A 17,261-nucleotide genomic window follows, 5' to 3' on the forward strand; every position below is an offset into this window, starting at 1 on the left:
TATTTTATTCATTGTCACTGTTCAGACTTCTTGTACCATTCTGACTTCCTAATTGATAGACAAAGGTAGCTTGTGTTTATGTTCATGCACAGTTGGGATTCAGTGGAAGAGCAAGTGCGCTCTGGGCTGTACTCAGAACCGGTAACTCTCACCAGTGGCCTTATAAATATTCAGATGACTGCATGGGTTAATAAGCACGAGAGGGGTATGTCAGATCCTCCTTCTCTACTGGATTTTACAAACGAAAATGACCAGTCCAGAGTCAGTTGATGCGTATGTTGGTATCTTACATGCCTGGCATCATGTTGTGCTTGGGGGATTCTGTGTGTTCAGTGTCATTTCCATAAACGGAGGCCAGCATGTTGTTGACACTCCTGTATACTTGTATATATTTAAATTACATGCATTGTTTCCTCTTTGTGAACTTCAAACTTAGACATAAGGTGCTAAGGAGATGTTTAAATTTATTATCTTATGATTACTCTGTTGCGCTAAATACCCAAATATCAAGTTTAGGTATGTCTGTCCTATTCAGGAAGCTGCGCATTCCAGTAAAACACAAAATTTTCTCAGATCATTGCAACATACTTGTAAAGGAAGACTATATTAATATATGCTTCCCTGTAGGAATAGAGTGAAAATATTGTCATTTTTATTTCAGTTTTCCAAAATCATTATAATTTTATACTTAAATTTTAATTTTTTGAGTGGTACTCAAAATATACTTTATAATATTTTAGAGCACTTTTGAAAAGAAGGAAATCTTGGAAGATGAGTTTTCAAATGGTGGTTGCCTAGAATATAATGATTTTGGTTCATCGGGCAAATGTTCCTATAAGCTGTCCTGAGAAATGGAGATGTTATGGGTGACTTAAGGCCAAAGTTAACAACTTTGAAAGAATGTGCCACTATAGTAATTTTGAAATTATGTTTCTCCAAGACATATCATTTTTTCAGTGTTTAGCAAATTGTGTGGAAAATGGAGAAGTGAAATGCTTTAATAAAATTTTGTGATCAGAGGTAAATTGTGAAAATTAAATATAATCAATTACCAGTCCATTTAGAAACATATTATCTTAGCAGTTGTATTGGAAATTAACATATAGCAGTGTTCTTAATTGCTGCCTTTAGGTCAATAAGTTTAATAACCTTATTGTAATGGTATAAGATTATAAATTTGATCTTACTGTTATGTCATACCAAACACAAGCAAAACTACTTTGTCATTGTTCCTAGTCATTTAAAAGCCAGTTCAGATAGTAATACACAAGAAGGTAGAAAAACGTTACTCTTTTCCTGTCCTTAGGCGCTTATAGTTGGAGACTGTGCAAAGGAAGCAGAAAGCGTTCTGCACAGTCGTTTCCAGTTTTGCGGTGAGACCTAACTTTCTTTTATCTGGCATCTTTAATTACCGTTGTTGTTATTTGTCCACAGCCAATGGAAAGTTTGTGCGTGTTAATATCATCCAGGGCAGGCTGTGGTGGATGCTCGATAAAGTAAAGCTGTGTCCCATCTGTGTTCCTGTCTCTAGTACCTATTTATTTCCCACCGAAATGCAGAGCTGAGTTTCTCATTTTGTCTTCTTCTAGTGAGCATTTGTCCTGTGCGTTCACATTCTTTCTTCATGGGGAAAGTAATGTATGCACAAGTGTGGAGATTGCCCAACACCAGCCAATTTATTTGATCAATGAGGAGCATATCCACATGGCTCAGTCTTCACCTGCACCATTTCAAGGTAAGTAGACAGTGATGTCTCTCCTCTCCACCACTGCCTACCTGGTGGACAGCCACCTTGCCCAGTGAAGTCTCATGGAATGAGGTAGTATCTGAAATGGACATGTTGAGCTAAGCAGGAAGGGTTAGTTTCTGAAGAAGAAAGGGAAGATCACAAGTAAGTGATGATAGCTTGCTCATTTTTTTACTGAAAGCTTCTCTCAGCTACAACATGGTCTTAAGTGTGTCAAAGAATAAAGTGTGGAGGATTTCCTGAAGATCAAAAATCTAATAAGTTAAAGATTTTCCTTGTTTTCTTTGTCCTATGGTTTTAGGACTGTAATGACTAACAGAGAGTTACTATTAAGCTTTGTACTCTTTGAAATTTTAACCAAAATCAAATTCCTGGAGTTGCATAGTCTGTACTTTGTTTATTAATACCTTATTTTCTTTTAATTTTGGACTGCATTGGTTGTAGATATTTGGTTATAATTTAACTTACCTTCATATTTTCATGAATGCTCGACTAATTACCTAGATATCAGCAAAATAACACCATGTTTCTTTTTTCTAACTATATATTCTAAAGCTTTGTTTTGTCTTTGGAATTCATAATTTTCTATGAATAACTCTTTTTAAATGTTATAATATTAAATTGAACCATATAGAAACATTTTTTGTTTGCTTAATCTTATCAATTCTAGAGATGCCTGGTTGAAATAGCCTGAGTATATCACAAAATGTAATTTAAAAAATATTTTTATTAAAATTGACTAAAGTATTTTATTGATATAATAGTCAAATGAGTGTTTAGCCTCCATATTATTTATATTGGTTTTTGGTCTTATACAAATGATTGCAAGTTAATTTGATGAAAGCAGCTTTTTCTTGCCCTAAAGATTGTTACGCCTTTTTTTTTTTTTTTAAGGTAAGAAAGAACACTGAACCTCATGTAATTTTGTCCTGATTATTGCCTGCATTTTCCTCCATCTAGCAACACATTTTAAACTGTGTACTTTATTATTCTGTAGTTTTTTGGATGTTTTGTGTATGAACTGCTATATTATTCAAAACAGCCCAGTTCTCAAACTGTACACTTGAGTTGTAAAATATGCTCATTTTGTGGACTGTCAGGATTATTTAAACACTATATTTCCTTGACTCTGAAAGTGCTGAGGATTACCTGACTTTAGATTTCGTGGAGCCCAAAGCATTTACTTAAAGTAACAAAAGGAATTACTAGTCATGAGAAAAGATGACTAACCTAAGTTGGGAAAGATAATATTGGCCATACTTGGTCCTTGTAGACTACTTACTTTACATATTATTGGTTTGTTACTAATATCTTGAATTATGGAAGACTTTGTGGGGCATTATCCTGCTTATTTCCCATGATTGGTGTAGAGAAGGTACATTCTTAGGGCAGGTGTTGGTATATAGACAATTATAGTGAACATAATTAATCACATTGATGTGGGGATTTCTTAGAAGTGCTAAAACAGGAAAATTGCCCTTGATTAGCTGTGTTGCTTAGATCAGTATTTCTCCATTTGTATCCATACAGAATAGCAGAAGGCAACACGAAATATGTGATGTCTTTAACCATCTCTGTCTTGATTGATGTGATATATCATCCAGCAGTTAAGAAAAAAAACTGTCTCTCAAAAAGGACCTCCCAGTGAATGCTTATGCTGAGATTTGTTTTTATAAGTCAGGATCAAGGAAAAGTGACTTTTATCCCTAGAAAAGTGTTATTTGAAATGTAGAAATACTCACTGTGAGAATAAGAACTGAGTTATACAGTGTTATGTTAACTGCATTTTTGTGTCTAGCTCAGTGAAAATGACATCAAGATCAAACAGTGAAAGAGAGAAGGACTTTTTAAGTCCTTTACTTTATGTAAAATAAATTTTATTTTAGAGTTGTTTAATCAGCAGACCTCTAAAATTGTTGTAACTGAACTTATACACAACATTATGTTTCAGATTTGGTACATTAATACTTTTCTGCCAACAGACATTTTATTTATATATTATTTTTAAATTACCTCAAATATTTAGGAAGTCTCAGGAAATCATAAGGAGAGGGTTCAGGTCCCAGGCTGGTTTCAGGATATATGTATTGAATGGTCTTCTGTCATAGAAGATTCAGTATTCACACTGTATGAGCTATTACCAAATTGATTTTTATATGCTTTAATGTATAGATAGATAATATATAGATAGCTTACATATAGATAGCTTATGTATTGTGTGTTGATGTACTTGTCTGATGGTGTTAATTATATCTCCTCCCATTTGATTTCCTTCAAAAATTGATTTGAGTTGAGAGGCAAATAAAAAGTACTAAAACTAGAAAAAAGAAAATTTTAAAAATTACACTTAAAAAGGAGTTAGGAAATAAAGAGCAGTATACATCAAATGATAGTATGCCTCACCCTAAAACTACCATGTATATAGCATTACACCTAAGTAGAAATGATTACTCTGATGCGTAACATATGTTTCTCCTGTCTGCTTTAGTACTGGTAAGTCCTTATGGCTTAAACGGCACGCTAACAGGCCAAGCATACAAGATGTCAGACCCAGCCACCCGTAAGTTGATAGAGGAATGGCAGTATTTCTACCCAATGGTGCTGAAAAAGAAAGAAGAAATGAAAGGAGAGGAAGAGTTGGGATATGATGATGATTTCCCCGTGGCAGTAGAAGTAATTGTTGGTAAGAGGAAATGTTTTGCCTGAAGAACTTAATTCTATCTTCTTCATCTTGCTTAATTTAAAAAGATAATCATTCAGATTCATCAAAAATAATCTCCATAATTTTCCCATCTTTTTGAATTCTCTTGACACAGTGGTATTTGCTGAGTAGTTATCTTGCCTGAAGCACCAGTGGTCCCTGTATTCCAAATGCTATTATGATAATGTTGGAACACATGTTTAAATAGCTATTAACTTATGAAAGGATGGAACCTATCACTTTTGGCAGTACCTAATGAGTGTCTCATTTTTACTAGTGAGCTTTGACTCTGACCACTGGAATAATAATTTGGCAGTCTGGCATGACCTTTTTCTCAGGCCTGTTCTCTCGCTCGCTCTCCTCACAGGTGGTGTTCGGATGGTTTATCCTTCAGCTTTTGTGCTGATCTCTCAGAATGACATCCCAGTTCCTCAGAGTGTGGCCAGTACCGGGGGCCATATTACAGTTGGGCAGCAGGGGCTTGGGAGCGTGAAGGACCCAAGTAACTGCGGGATGCCTCTCACCCCACCCACTTCTCCAGAACAGGCTGTCATGGGTGAGTACGATCCAGGAGCATCCTGGGGGTAAGAGATTTCAGAAAGTCATGTAGCACCCCTGCCACGGAACAGATGAGAAAACAACGGAGAAATTCCTGGTGGAAGAGATGGAAATAGACTAATGTGGGATTTTACAAAATAGAGAAGGAAAATTGTAAACAATTGATGTGCTTCAGAATTTTAATCGTGTCTATTAGTCTCTACTCCAGTTAAACACCTTCGTTGTTTCTCTTCAGCTCTACACATGCATCTACCCTTTTACACTGATGTGCATGCATGCACACACATGCAGTCAGGAGATGAGATGTGAAAAATACTAAATGAGAGAATAGTTGACGTGCTTGCCCAGTTGTCTGTTGCCAGACAAGGACAAGTCTTGGGTGAATTCTCTTTCCTTGTTATAAAGTTAGTCTGACATCTAAGAGCTCTGAATAAATGCTTTGTCCTTTCAATAATGTCTACACTAATGACAGATATTAATTAACTTGAAAAATTTGTCCATTTCAACATTTTTCCTTCTTGAGAAAATTCAGAAATTATTTAAATTGGGAAGATGTTTCCTTTGTCGAGTAGTATATATTCTGTATTACCTTTTTTGTTGTTACAGTTGACTTCATTTTAATTGAAAATATGGTCACTAAGAAAAGGATAATCATCATACTTGAGCTGAAGTAAGATTATTTATAGGTATTTAATGTGGGCCATATTGGCAGGAACATCAGTAAACAAAGTCTTATCCTCTAAACTTTGAAAACAGACTGTCAAGCATGATACATGTTCATCACGTGGTAATTTTCATGAGAATGAAATAAGGTAGTATTTAAAAATTGCTGCCATAGTGCTTGACGTGTAGTGACATTCCATAAATGTGCATGGTTAAATAACATATTGGGGAAAAGTATAGACTTTGTGATTGAATACACCTTTTAAAACCTAGCTTTAGTTTTTACTAGATGAGTGACCTTATTTAATTCTCATACTTGTTTTGAACACCAGTTTCCTTCTCTGTTAAGTTCTATATAGTTTCCAGGACTGTTACACATGTTAGATCGTGTACCTGACAGTGCTTGAAAACAGTAAAGCAATATACAAACAGTAGGACAAGAATTCAAAGAAGTGCTCAGAACTCCATTGTTAACACACAGTATTGTTATCAGCTTCCCAGGTGGCGCTAGTGGTAAAGAATCCGCCTGCCAATGCAGGGGGATATAAGAGACATGGCTTCCATCCTGGGGTTGGGAAGATCCCCTGAAGGAGGGCATGGCAACCCACTCCAGTGTTCTTGCCTGGAGAATCCTATGGACAGGGGAGCCTGGCGGGCTAAGTCCGTAGGGTCACAAAGAGTCAGACACAGCTGAAGCAACATAGCACACACATTAAGTTATCTGGAAGGAATAACCCAGATATTGTGTGAGGGACATAGAAATGAACATGTAACCTTAGGGGTTTGGGGTTTTGGGGGGTTGTTGTGGCTGGCCTACACAGCTTATAGAATCTTAGTTCTGCCACCAGGGATTGAACCTGTGCCCCTTGCAATGGAAGCACAGAGTCCTAACCATTGGACTGCCAGGAAATTCTTAGCCTTTGTTTTTAAGAGCCTTGTAATTGCTAAGATGGTGAAAAAATGTACTACATCCAGCTCTGAATACAGTAGAGCAGAGAATTTGGATGATCCCTTGTGAAAGGATTTGCCAACAGTTGATTTTTATTAAAACCACTTTTAAACTGAAAAAGCAGAAAAACCCTTGTATAGTCTTTTTATAATTATAATAACATCATAGAGAAGATAGATTAATAAGTCTAGAATTGTCAGTATTTAAAAAAATGTTAATCATATTTCATATGCAAGTTTGGATTTTTAACAAACTACAGAAGTCATCAGTTTTTATTTACATTTGTTACTGTTTTCCCTGGTATTTAGTAAAATTTGTGTTCAGCTTAAAATTGAAGGCCTACTGTGTGCGTGATGCCTTGACCTTTGGTTAGTTCAGAACTCTTAAATTCATAATTCAGAAAAAAATGTTATATTCTGGTGGATTTCAGGTGTGTACTTTTCCAACTATAGATCTTTAGATTTCTTCCCCTCTAACTCTGTGTATATCATTGTGCTATACCCTGGGTGAATAAATCTCTTGATGTCTCCTTATTTCCTAAAACAGAAACACTAAATAAGAGTGACTGTTGTATTTGTCATAAAATTAATTTGTCCAGCTTTATACATCATAACATCAAATTACAGCTTAGGACTCCTAATGCTCTATCTGCGAGAATCCTGCTCAGCCTCATCACTCTGCACTTGAATGATATTGAACACTGCCATGCTTTCCTGGGCATAGGACAAAGGGGGTTACTTTGCCCCTTAAAGTGGCTAAGAGTCTCCTAGATTGGCACAGGACCTGGGAAGGCCAGAATTCTGGCTTGTGTGAATAGATAGATCAGCTTGCCTCTTCTGTTTATGGAGATAATTTGAGAAGCAGCATTGAATATGCATTTAACAACATGTAATACAAGTCTCATTTAATTCCATATAAGATACCACCCACATTTTAGTTAAATCATTAAAAGCTACTGAAAAATATTAACCTACGTTTAATCAGAAAAGAGTCTGGCTGGCTTTCCCCACAACCTCTCCTGTTTTGGTCATAAATAATTCCCTTATGATACCATGGACTGATAGTCTGTTTGGTTATACTGTTGAGTGTTTGAGGTCAAAGGGCTATGCTGTCTACTTCTGTTTGTTGCTTTACTTTGCCTAGTTTTATAATAGGCATTTGAAAATCCATTGTAAAGTCAAAATGAAATATTTTGTCCTGTGAGCCAAGACAGAGAACTTTTAAGATTAAAAGATAGCAATGAAAGATCAAATTTCTTGTCTCTGTTAATTTATCTTATTTATATTATAACAGTGCTTTTCTGGGGAACAAGAAAGCTTCAGTTCGTAAGAATGTAAGCATTGGGGTTTGCTTTATTTATTTAAAAAAAAAAAAAGTGGAGCTGAGACTAACCAGTCAATTCCATACAATGGTTGTTTTGCATTGATACCAAGAAATATTAGTTTGTAATATTAGGTTGCTTCTTTCTTTTTCACATGAAAGTGAACCATTTCAGAGCACTTTAAAATTATTTCAGTTGAGATAATTTGCATCATAATTCTATCAGGAATAAAACCCTCAATATGTTTATGAAATCAAATAGATAAAAGTAATCGAGTCAGAATTTAATACTGAAAATTGACTTCATTATTTGTCTTGTATGAGATGAAAGTAGTAAAATATTTACAACCAATAACTAATCGTATCAACAGTTAAAGTAGGCATAATGGAAAATGGCCCTGAAGGAGGAAGTGGCAGCCCACTCCAGTATTCTTGCCTGGAGAATCCCGTGGACTGAGGAGTCTGGTGGGCCGCAGTCCATCGGGTTGCAGAGTGGGACATGACAGAGCGACTTAGCATGCGTGCCACCGAAAATGTATTGCATGCCAAGTACAGTTGGAAAATCTAAGTGGAAATATTAGAAACCAGTGGATTTCTAATCCTCTGATATAAAATGTGGAGTTAGTCTCTCATTTTTTTTAGTATTAGCTTGCATAGATGGTGTCAGGCATAAGGATGAAGAGTTCCACACACGGATTTGAAATTTGACCTTGTTAAGGATTTCTCTCTCCTACCCAGGACAGTGTGCAGTTGCTACGCAGCCATTTAGCTATGTGGGCATAAAGCTCCCTCTGCTGTTTTCTTCTGTCTTGAAACTCATTTACTGCATTGAGATTTAAAAACTCAGACAATCCCTGCATGTTTATATCTTTAATGCTGTCGTGTTTCAGTCCTCCTGTGTAAGTCATCTCCAAAACCTCTGAGTAGGAATGCCTCCTGATGGATATGCCATTGCGGGTATGTGAGTGCGGGTATTAATGTGACTGAAAGCTATACTGACGCAGATTTACTCATAGCTATGGATAGCATTATTGTCAGGGGTAGCAGCAAAGCTGCCATGATCAGTTTCAACAATCAAATGTCTATGTTAAATAAATAAGGGGCTGCCCTGCTGGCTCAGATGGTAAAGAATCTGGCTGCAATGCCAGGGACCCAAGTTTGATCCCTGGGTCGGGAAGATCCCCTGAGCAGTCTGTGCGCTAGGAGGCCTTTTCAGAAAATTCTGACCTTCCATATTGTGTTTTCTCTCCTAGGTGAGAGTGGAGGTACGCAGAGTGCTGTCAGTCACCTAGGCTCCCAAGACGGGGGGATGCTAACTATGCACAGTCCAAAGAGGTCGGGGAAGATTCCTCCAAAACTCCACAATCATATGGTCCATCGAGTCTGGAAGGAATGCATCCTCAACAGAACCCAGTCCAAGTATGTGTTTTCCGTTCTGTCTGGGTGGTGGTTTACTGACATGCCTTTTATTACTACACGAAGAGGATCAGTCACATGGCACCGTTGTGTGACCAAACCCTGAGGGGGTCATTGCATTGTTAGCTCGTCTTTCAGATCATAATAGGGTAAAATTCAAAGCAAAGATGTTAGAATAATTTGATGGTCCAGGAAGACTGTGAAGTTCTTTATCATCTCAAGATTGTCATGGTATTCATCTGACATTTTTTATCACAGCTGACTCGGAGATTCACCCTGAATATCAGGAGAATAGTTGTGGGTATGGTTTTTCCCTGTATACTTACTAATGAGTGTTTGCTATTTACAAAGGAAAATGACCTTCATTGCCATGTTTTCTATGATACATTAGCCTCATGTTTTAATTGACAGTGTATTTCTCAACTAAATGGATGAGAATTAGAGAAGTGTTTAGTAGCTGCTATGCTTCTGTTTCTTGATTCAGGGAAATTCTTTTCTTCCTCTCCCCAACTTCCCTTTCTTGTCCACCTCCCTCCTGTCTATCTCCTCTGACCTCCTTCCCTCCTTCCTTAACATATTTTTGTAAAAGAGTAGAAATTGATTCTAAGATGAGATTATTTTAATTGCATGGATATTAATGTCAAACAGTAGTCAGTAAACACTTTTCACTTATCAAGAATTATGTAAACATATTCAGCATATTTTCACATGTTTTGATATGACTGAGATGTCCACCTTTTTGGCTGATACAAGTAAACAATGAGTATTGATTCTCAGGAGCAGAACAAATATGGACATTTTTGTCAGTAATTCCAAAGGACTCATTTAGAAGTTAAGTCAGTGTTTCTTAAGTGACTGCTCTTCAAAGCTTTATATATACACATTTAAGGGCTGTCCTTCAGACCTCGGACCTAGTTTTTAACAAATTCATACTATATATTTATCTCCCAGTTAGTGGCTCTGGAATGGTAGCTCAGACGGTAAAGAATCTGCCTGCCATGTAGGAGACCGAGGCTTGATCCCTGAGTTGGGAAGATCCTTGGAGAAGGGAATGGCAGCCCACTCCAGTATTCTTGCCTGGAGAATTCCATGGACAGAGGAGTCTGACGGGCTGCAGTCCATGGAGTTGCAAAGAGTCAGACATGACTGAATTACTAACACATATTGAGTAGGCTACTAAAGATTGAGTAGAAAAAAATCTAAAATAATTGCAGTGGGCAATCACATCATGTTCTAGAATTTAAAAGGTAGCTCTGTTTGCTTAAAAATGGTCCTTTCCGTTAGAATTATTGGTACAGATATTTTCATTTCTGTCTGCAGTGCCTCAACAATTTCCACGCTAACATTTTCTTTTTCTTTCATTTACCATCTTTGATTTTTATCACCACTAACCTTTCCACTAATTCTTAACAGATCAGAGTCCTTCTGTCAGAAGCACTGCGTGGGGAAGTGAGTCTCCCAGAAAGGCAGGGGAGGGTGGAGAGCAAGCAAAGTCCCTGCAGAGCCATCAGTAACCTGCAGCATCAGCTGTAGTAGGATCCACAGTGCAGGGGGACTGCCCAGTGTTCCTATTTATGCAGCAATAGATGTCTTTAGCTGCCAGTGATTATGTAGGAGACATCTTTGATTCTTGTATTTTGGTTCACATTATATACATGGAGTGCTGCCCTTAAATGCTAGTAAATGTCGATGTTTTCAGAGTGATTTAAACAGTCTGTCTAACAAAGAAATAAAGCAAAACAAACAGAACCAAAAAATAATCTGTCTGAGGGTATATGATTCGTAGATGCTATGAAAAGATAATTTTTAAAGATTTAGGTTATCTCTCCGGAATTTAGCTGACTTTTAAAAAAATAGCTGCTAATAGTGCCAGGTAATGTTTTCATTGCTATCTGTACTACCCATGTTAAAATGTATATTGATCTTAAATAAAAGTATTTTGAATCTGATTTTCTTTCTGGTGCACAGACATAGTAGCTGACTTCCCCTCTGCCCCCCAACCCTACACCTTGGGTTGCTCTAAACTGTCTATCGGCAGGATACTGTTACTGTGTAAGATGTATTCATGTCTTTCTAACATCCTTTTCCCCCCCAGAGGTATGAATATTATCTCATGTTTATACAAACCACATATTTTAACCTTTTTTAGGAGGAGCCAAATGTCCACTCCAACTCTTGAAGAAGAGCCTGCTAACAATCCTGCTACTTGGGATTTTGTGGATCCAACCCAAAGAGTCAGCTGTTCTTGCTCTAGGTAGGTAGGGGCCGAGGCAGAGCAGTAATCAGATAGAATTGGACAGAATCATAGTACATTTTGTTGGTTGTCTCCTGGTCTCTCAGACCACTTCTTCCACATCATTTTGCTTGGTTTTCTTTATAAACCTTCTACTTCTAGTGCTAGAAAAAAAGCTTGCTGTTGTTTTGTTTTGTTTCTATGTAGAGAATACAGTTTTATTATTGGGACTCAGAATGAGCCTTTTTAGACAACTGACCCTGTTAACAAATAGCTCCCACAGATTTCTTCAGGACAACTCCTTTAGAACTAAAGGCATCAGTTTAACAAGACAATCTCTTGCCATTTAAATGAGTTTATTTAGTTACTCTTAATTATAAAGTTGAGATAAATATCAAGCAAGTTGGCTTGAATTAATAGAAGTTGGATTAAATAGACCTTCCATAGAAAATTTTTCTTGTTGATGCTGGTGTTTTTTGATGACTGAAGTAGATATGTGGTAATAGTATCTGAGGAAAGCCAGAATTGTTGCTCGTTCATTTAGATATTTGAGTGGAAACCCAAATTATTTTCTGAATATTCTCTTCAACTTAGAGTGGCTTTCCTTCCATTTGATACTGCTCAATGGTTATACGAAGGTCAGTTGAGATAAGTATACTTGGAAGTTGGCTATCCATTTCTCTAATTGAGACCATGGGGTTCTTAATGTGGCATATATGAATTGGCTTCAGGGTAGGGAGAAGGTTATGATGCCCAGAAATCTCTGCAAGCACACACACGTGTGTGCACATGTTTGTTTACACACAGAGGCAGCAACTTTAACAGATTCTTCCTGTCCCCTCTCCTCTTTCCTATAAGTTGATTCTCTTTTATCAAGCTCTGCCTTGGTAGTCAGCTTTTTGTTGAGAGATGCTGTTTTAAGTACCTAATGAAACCCTTGATTGATTTTTCAAGGAGGATGTTTTCGATGATATTCTTTGCTCATTAAGGGTCCTTTCTCTGAGCTGGTGAGAATCTCTCTAGTCGCGGGATAGGAATGGTGTACCAGCTGAATGCTTGGGCTCCTTTCTTCTCTAGGCCACTGTTATTCATGTGATTATTAGGAAAAATGGTATTTTCCTAATAACATTGACTTCTAAATAGCTTACAGCCAGGTTTTGATCCACCTTTAGAAAGTACATAGGATAAAAATTTCAGTGTATTTAATTTCACTTGTGCATTCCTCTTATTTTTTCCTGCTTTTTTCCTTAATCTAGATTTTTTCACTTTTTAAAATAACCCTTTTACTGATTTCTGTCACATTTTTATTCAGCACCTTGAGTTATTTTTACCTAAATTATAAATAAACAACTCTTTTTTTTTGTCCTCTGGAGTTACTGTTCTGTCTCCTCACCAAATTCTTATACCCTTCAGATCTTATTTGTAAATATGCATTCCATTCCATTGACTTCTAAATATTTATATCTACATCTGACTTCTCACATGTACTCAAGTCTTATATTTTGCAAAGTGCTTTTAAGATATACCCTTAATATTGACATCAAACCAAGAACCCTGTTGCAGTCATTTCTGTCAGTTTTCTCCTTCTCGGCCTAGAACTATCATTTATTTTCCTTAATTTTCTAGATCAGTTTTATCATTGCATTTCACACTGACTTCCTTTGAAATGTCTGTTACAGTCATTCTGCTTTCCTTATTCATTTAGTCACCATATGTTTCTACACTCTTTGGCCCAGCTTCTGATTCCTTCCCACTGGTGCCACATAGTTAGCCTTTTGAGCCTGATGGTCCTGCTGCCGCCTTCAGGGAGGTCCCATACCCACTCACAGATATGCAGTGGAGGTCTGTTCCTTACTGGTGTATCCCTTATTCTGAAGGTTCCACAACGTAGCTAAGTTGCTAAATGCATGACTTAGTTGAAAATGACTTTATTAGATTATCCACTTTGCACAAAGTCCTTACTTTGAAAAGGCTACTATAAAGTATCTATCTCAAAAGATCAGTGTGGTTAAATGCTCTTGGAGAAAATCCACATCAAAAAGTTTTATGTAAAAGACTTTCAGAGCTTAGGTCTTAAAATAAGCACCCTTAGAAGATATAATTGAGATATTTTCAGGTGAGACATTCATCTCTCAGTGTGGTACTGTGCCTTGGAGATTTAAAGTCCAGTTTTTGCCTTTTTGACAGTAGCTTTAAGCTATTGACTTCTTCAAAGTCAGGATTTTTTTTTTTTTTTTTGAGTAGCTAAGACTTTGGCAAGAGTGTTTTCAGATTATCTACTGCAGGATTACCGAACCCATTATGGAATGGTCCACTCCTCACACTATTTAATGGTCTTATGGGGCAGGGTGGCCATCCTGCTGTCCCACTAAACCATCCCATTATGCCACACAAATCCATTTTACTGCCCACTAGGGCATCGTTTAGTGCAATGCAACAGTAATTTAATGCCACCCTAGTGGCTTCAGAGAGTTCCTGATACACTGGCAGGAGAGCTTACGTTTTTCCTGGGAATGATTTATATATTGGGAGGAACTGGCTGACCTGCTGTATAACTTTTTTGTGCAGATTAAACCTTAGCATTATCTAGTAGCCCTTACTGAGCAATTTCTCACACCCACGCCTGCCAAGAAGTGTGTTAGGTTGTGAGCAGACTTGCTGTTCCTACTTAGATAGGGCAGATGCATTTGTATATCTGTGTGTTGTTTTCATATTCACTCACAACCTTTTTACTTCTGTCTCATTTTATCACATTTTTGTAAGATCCAAAGTTGTCTTTTATCCCTTCTTTCTTGGATAACAGTAGCATATAAGGCTCTTAGTATATTTATCCTATTAAATATTCTTAAAACTGACCCTTAGTTTCACACTTTGTGGGAGAATTGCAGTTACCTTGTTCGTGATTTACAGTACTCTAAGCTTTTATAAACCATTCTCTGTTGGAGTTAGCAGGGTGTTGTAAAATAGAGATTGGAAGCTTTTTTTTTGCTGCCTTTCTTGACAAATGGTCTTGGTTTTAAAATGCCAAATGAATAGATTGTCTGAGGCCCTCACCAAATTTGAAAGATTTGGGGATTTTCAAATTAGTGTTTTTGAAGAGGTTAGAGGCATGTTAATGAATATTTCTTAAGGTTCAACTCTTATCTATTTAACTTGCATGCAGTTGGTTCATCATTTCTTATCAGAATGTGTTGCGATTTTTAGTCATTATCAATATATTTAACACCTAGAGCCCACTTGGATGTATTAGTGTGTATAACATGTTCTTGAAAAGGTATAACCTGGTCAGAGGCATCTCTTCTGTAGTACTGGAATGGTATAGTTATATTCACCTTTGTATTTACTTACTTCATTTTCATTCTCATTTCAGGCATAAACTTTTAAAACGTTGTACAGTAGGCCCCAGTCGACCTCCCACAATATCACAACCAGGGTTCAGTGCAGGACCATCATCATCTTCATCTTTACCACCTCCTGCTTCTTCTAAGCACAAAACAACAGAAAGACAGGACAAGGGAGACAAGCTACAAAAGAGACCCTTGATACCATTTCATCACAGGCCATCTGTGGCCGAAGAGTTATGCATGGAACAAGATCCACCGGGACAGAAGCTAGGCTTGGCAGGGATAGACTCCTCCTTAGAGGTGGCTAGCAGTAGGAAGTATGATAAGCAAATGGCCGTGCCTTCCAGAAATACAAGCAAGCAAATGAATCTGAATCCTATGGATTCACCTCATTCCCCTATTTCCCCTCTGCCGCCAACACTCAGCCCTCAGCCGCGAGGTCAGGAAGCAGAGAGTTTGGACCCACCCTCTGTCCCTGTGAATCCAGCCCTCTATGGAAATGGGCTCGAACTCCAGCAGTTGTCTGCTCTGGATGACCGGACTGTCCTCGTAGGCCAAAGACTGCCTCTCACGGCAGAGGTCAGTGAGACCGCCTTATATTGTGGGATCAGGCCCTCGAACCCAGAGTCATCAGATAAGTGGTGGCACAGTTACCATCTCCCATCCGTTGATGATGCTGAGTTCCGGCCTCCAGAGCTCCAGGGTGAGAGATGCGATGCCAAAACGGAGGTAACCTCAGAGAGCACTGCGTTGCAAAGGTAAGGCGATCCTCCACCCCACCCCCTGACCACACGCCAGAAGGCCAAGGCCGTAGGTTCCCAGGAATCAGGGCCTTCAGATCCAAAACTAAAGAGGTCTTTCTTCACCATTCTAGTCTCTGCATTTGGAAAGGGCTTAAAAGTCAAATGCTTTCTCCAACGTGATATCTATCATATGTGTCATTACTTAAATGCTGGCCTGTAAAGGTTATGTTGTAACATTAGCTTACTGGAATTAATTCATTTTTGGTCTGCTGTTTTTCCACATTGCAGTCAGTGCCTTCTTTGTATGTTGACACTTTTGAGGAAGGCTTTGCGTGCTTTCAGGTGTGTATGGTGCAGCTAGTAACACTTCAGAGTGTTATTGAGCAACCTGTTACTCTAAACAGTTTACACAGATTATCTCATGTCATCTTCACCACAGCCATATTGCTACCTTTAATTTCATAGCTGAGAAAGAAACTAGGGTCATGCAGTTAGTAAATGACACGGATGGAGTTTGTGCCCAGACAGTCTGTCCTCAGAGCCCATCTCTGCTGTTAAGTGAAATCAATGGAACCAGAGACAAAAGCCTTGACAAAGGCTACTAAGATTTATTTAATTGTGAATATAGTCTCTCAAAGTCACTCGAAGGTGATTTTTTTTAGTTTTTTTGTTGTTGTTGTCAAAGTTTAAGCTTCCAAATGCTTTTAAATCACAAATGTTGCTTAAAAAAAAAGTCTGGTCTTTTTACTATTTCTTGCTTAAATCATCATTCATTTCCCCTTCTAGACTCTTAGCACAACCTAACAAACGGTTTAAAGTGTGGCAAGACAAGCAGCCCCAGATGCAGCCCCTCCACTTTCTTGACCCATTGCCTCTGTCACAACAACCTGGAGACAGTTTGGGAGAAGTCAACGACCCATATACTTTCGAGGATGGCGATATAAAATACATCTTTACTGCGAACAAGAAATGCAAACAAGGGACAGAGAAAGATTCCCTGAAAAAGAATAAGGTACCGCTTAACAGAGAGAGAGGCCAGCCAGGAGTGGGTTTCAGTCTACGTCTGTACAACACGTGTGGGAAGACTTTGAGGCAGAATGTTTGAGATAGTCTTGCCTGATTGCTCTGTCCCCATATTCATGCTCTTGGTACTACTGTATCGAACAGCGTATTGTTCCTCTTTATGTCATGGCTCACCTTTGTTCAAAAGTCAGCCGAACATAAATGAAGCCTCATAGCTTCCAGGCTATAGCTTGTACAGCGCATGTTTCCTCTCATATGCTAATTCTTTTGGCCTATGCTCCCTGCTTATTTCTTTTTAATTATTATTCCAAAATGTAAGGAAAAATATTGGTGACAGTATCTACCATTTATCAGGCGCTCACTGTTTACTGTGTTAAGCGCTTTACCTCTATATTTCTCTGAATTAATATCATCACTACTCCAAGACTGTGTCAGTATAATTTTACTGGTTTCATTATCTTAAAAATGAGTACTGGGGGTGTCTGCTGTCTTTAGCCTTAAATTTTAAACCATTCTAAAATACTGGGCCATTTAAAGAAATATTCTTAAGAACAGAGGAAATAA

The 17,261-nt window shown here is 37.8% G+C and overlaps 1 protein-coding gene across 2 annotated transcripts in view; it reads left to right on the forward strand.

Moving 5' to 3' along the window:
• Positions 1-17,261, forward strand: part of MED13L (mediator complex subunit 13L) — a 283,206-nt gene that overhangs the window by 219,370 nt on the left and 46,575 nt on the right. For both annotated transcript variants that reach the window (XM_069557581.1, XM_069557582.1), the window contains exons 5-11: positions 1,590-1,735; positions 4,236-4,430; positions 4,816-5,004; positions 9,192-9,357; positions 11,504-11,608; positions 14,958-15,689; positions 16,461-16,686. In XM_069557581.1, the coding sequence (XP_069413682.1) occupies positions 1,590-1,735; positions 4,236-4,430; positions 4,816-5,004; positions 9,192-9,357; positions 11,504-11,608; positions 14,958-15,689; positions 16,461-16,686 (1,759 nt within the window). The remainder of the gene's footprint in view (positions 1-1,589; positions 1,736-4,235; positions 4,431-4,815; positions 5,005-9,191; positions 9,358-11,503; positions 11,609-14,957; positions 15,690-16,460; positions 16,687-17,261) is intronic.

The sequence above is a fragment of the Ovis canadensis genome, chromosome 17 (assembly GCF_042477335.2).
Source record: "Ovis canadensis isolate MfBH-ARS-UI-01 breed Bighorn chromosome 17, ARS-UI_OviCan_v2, whole genome shotgun sequence".
Classification (NCBI taxonomy): Eukaryota; Metazoa; Chordata; class Mammalia; order Artiodactyla; family Bovidae; genus Ovis; species Ovis canadensis.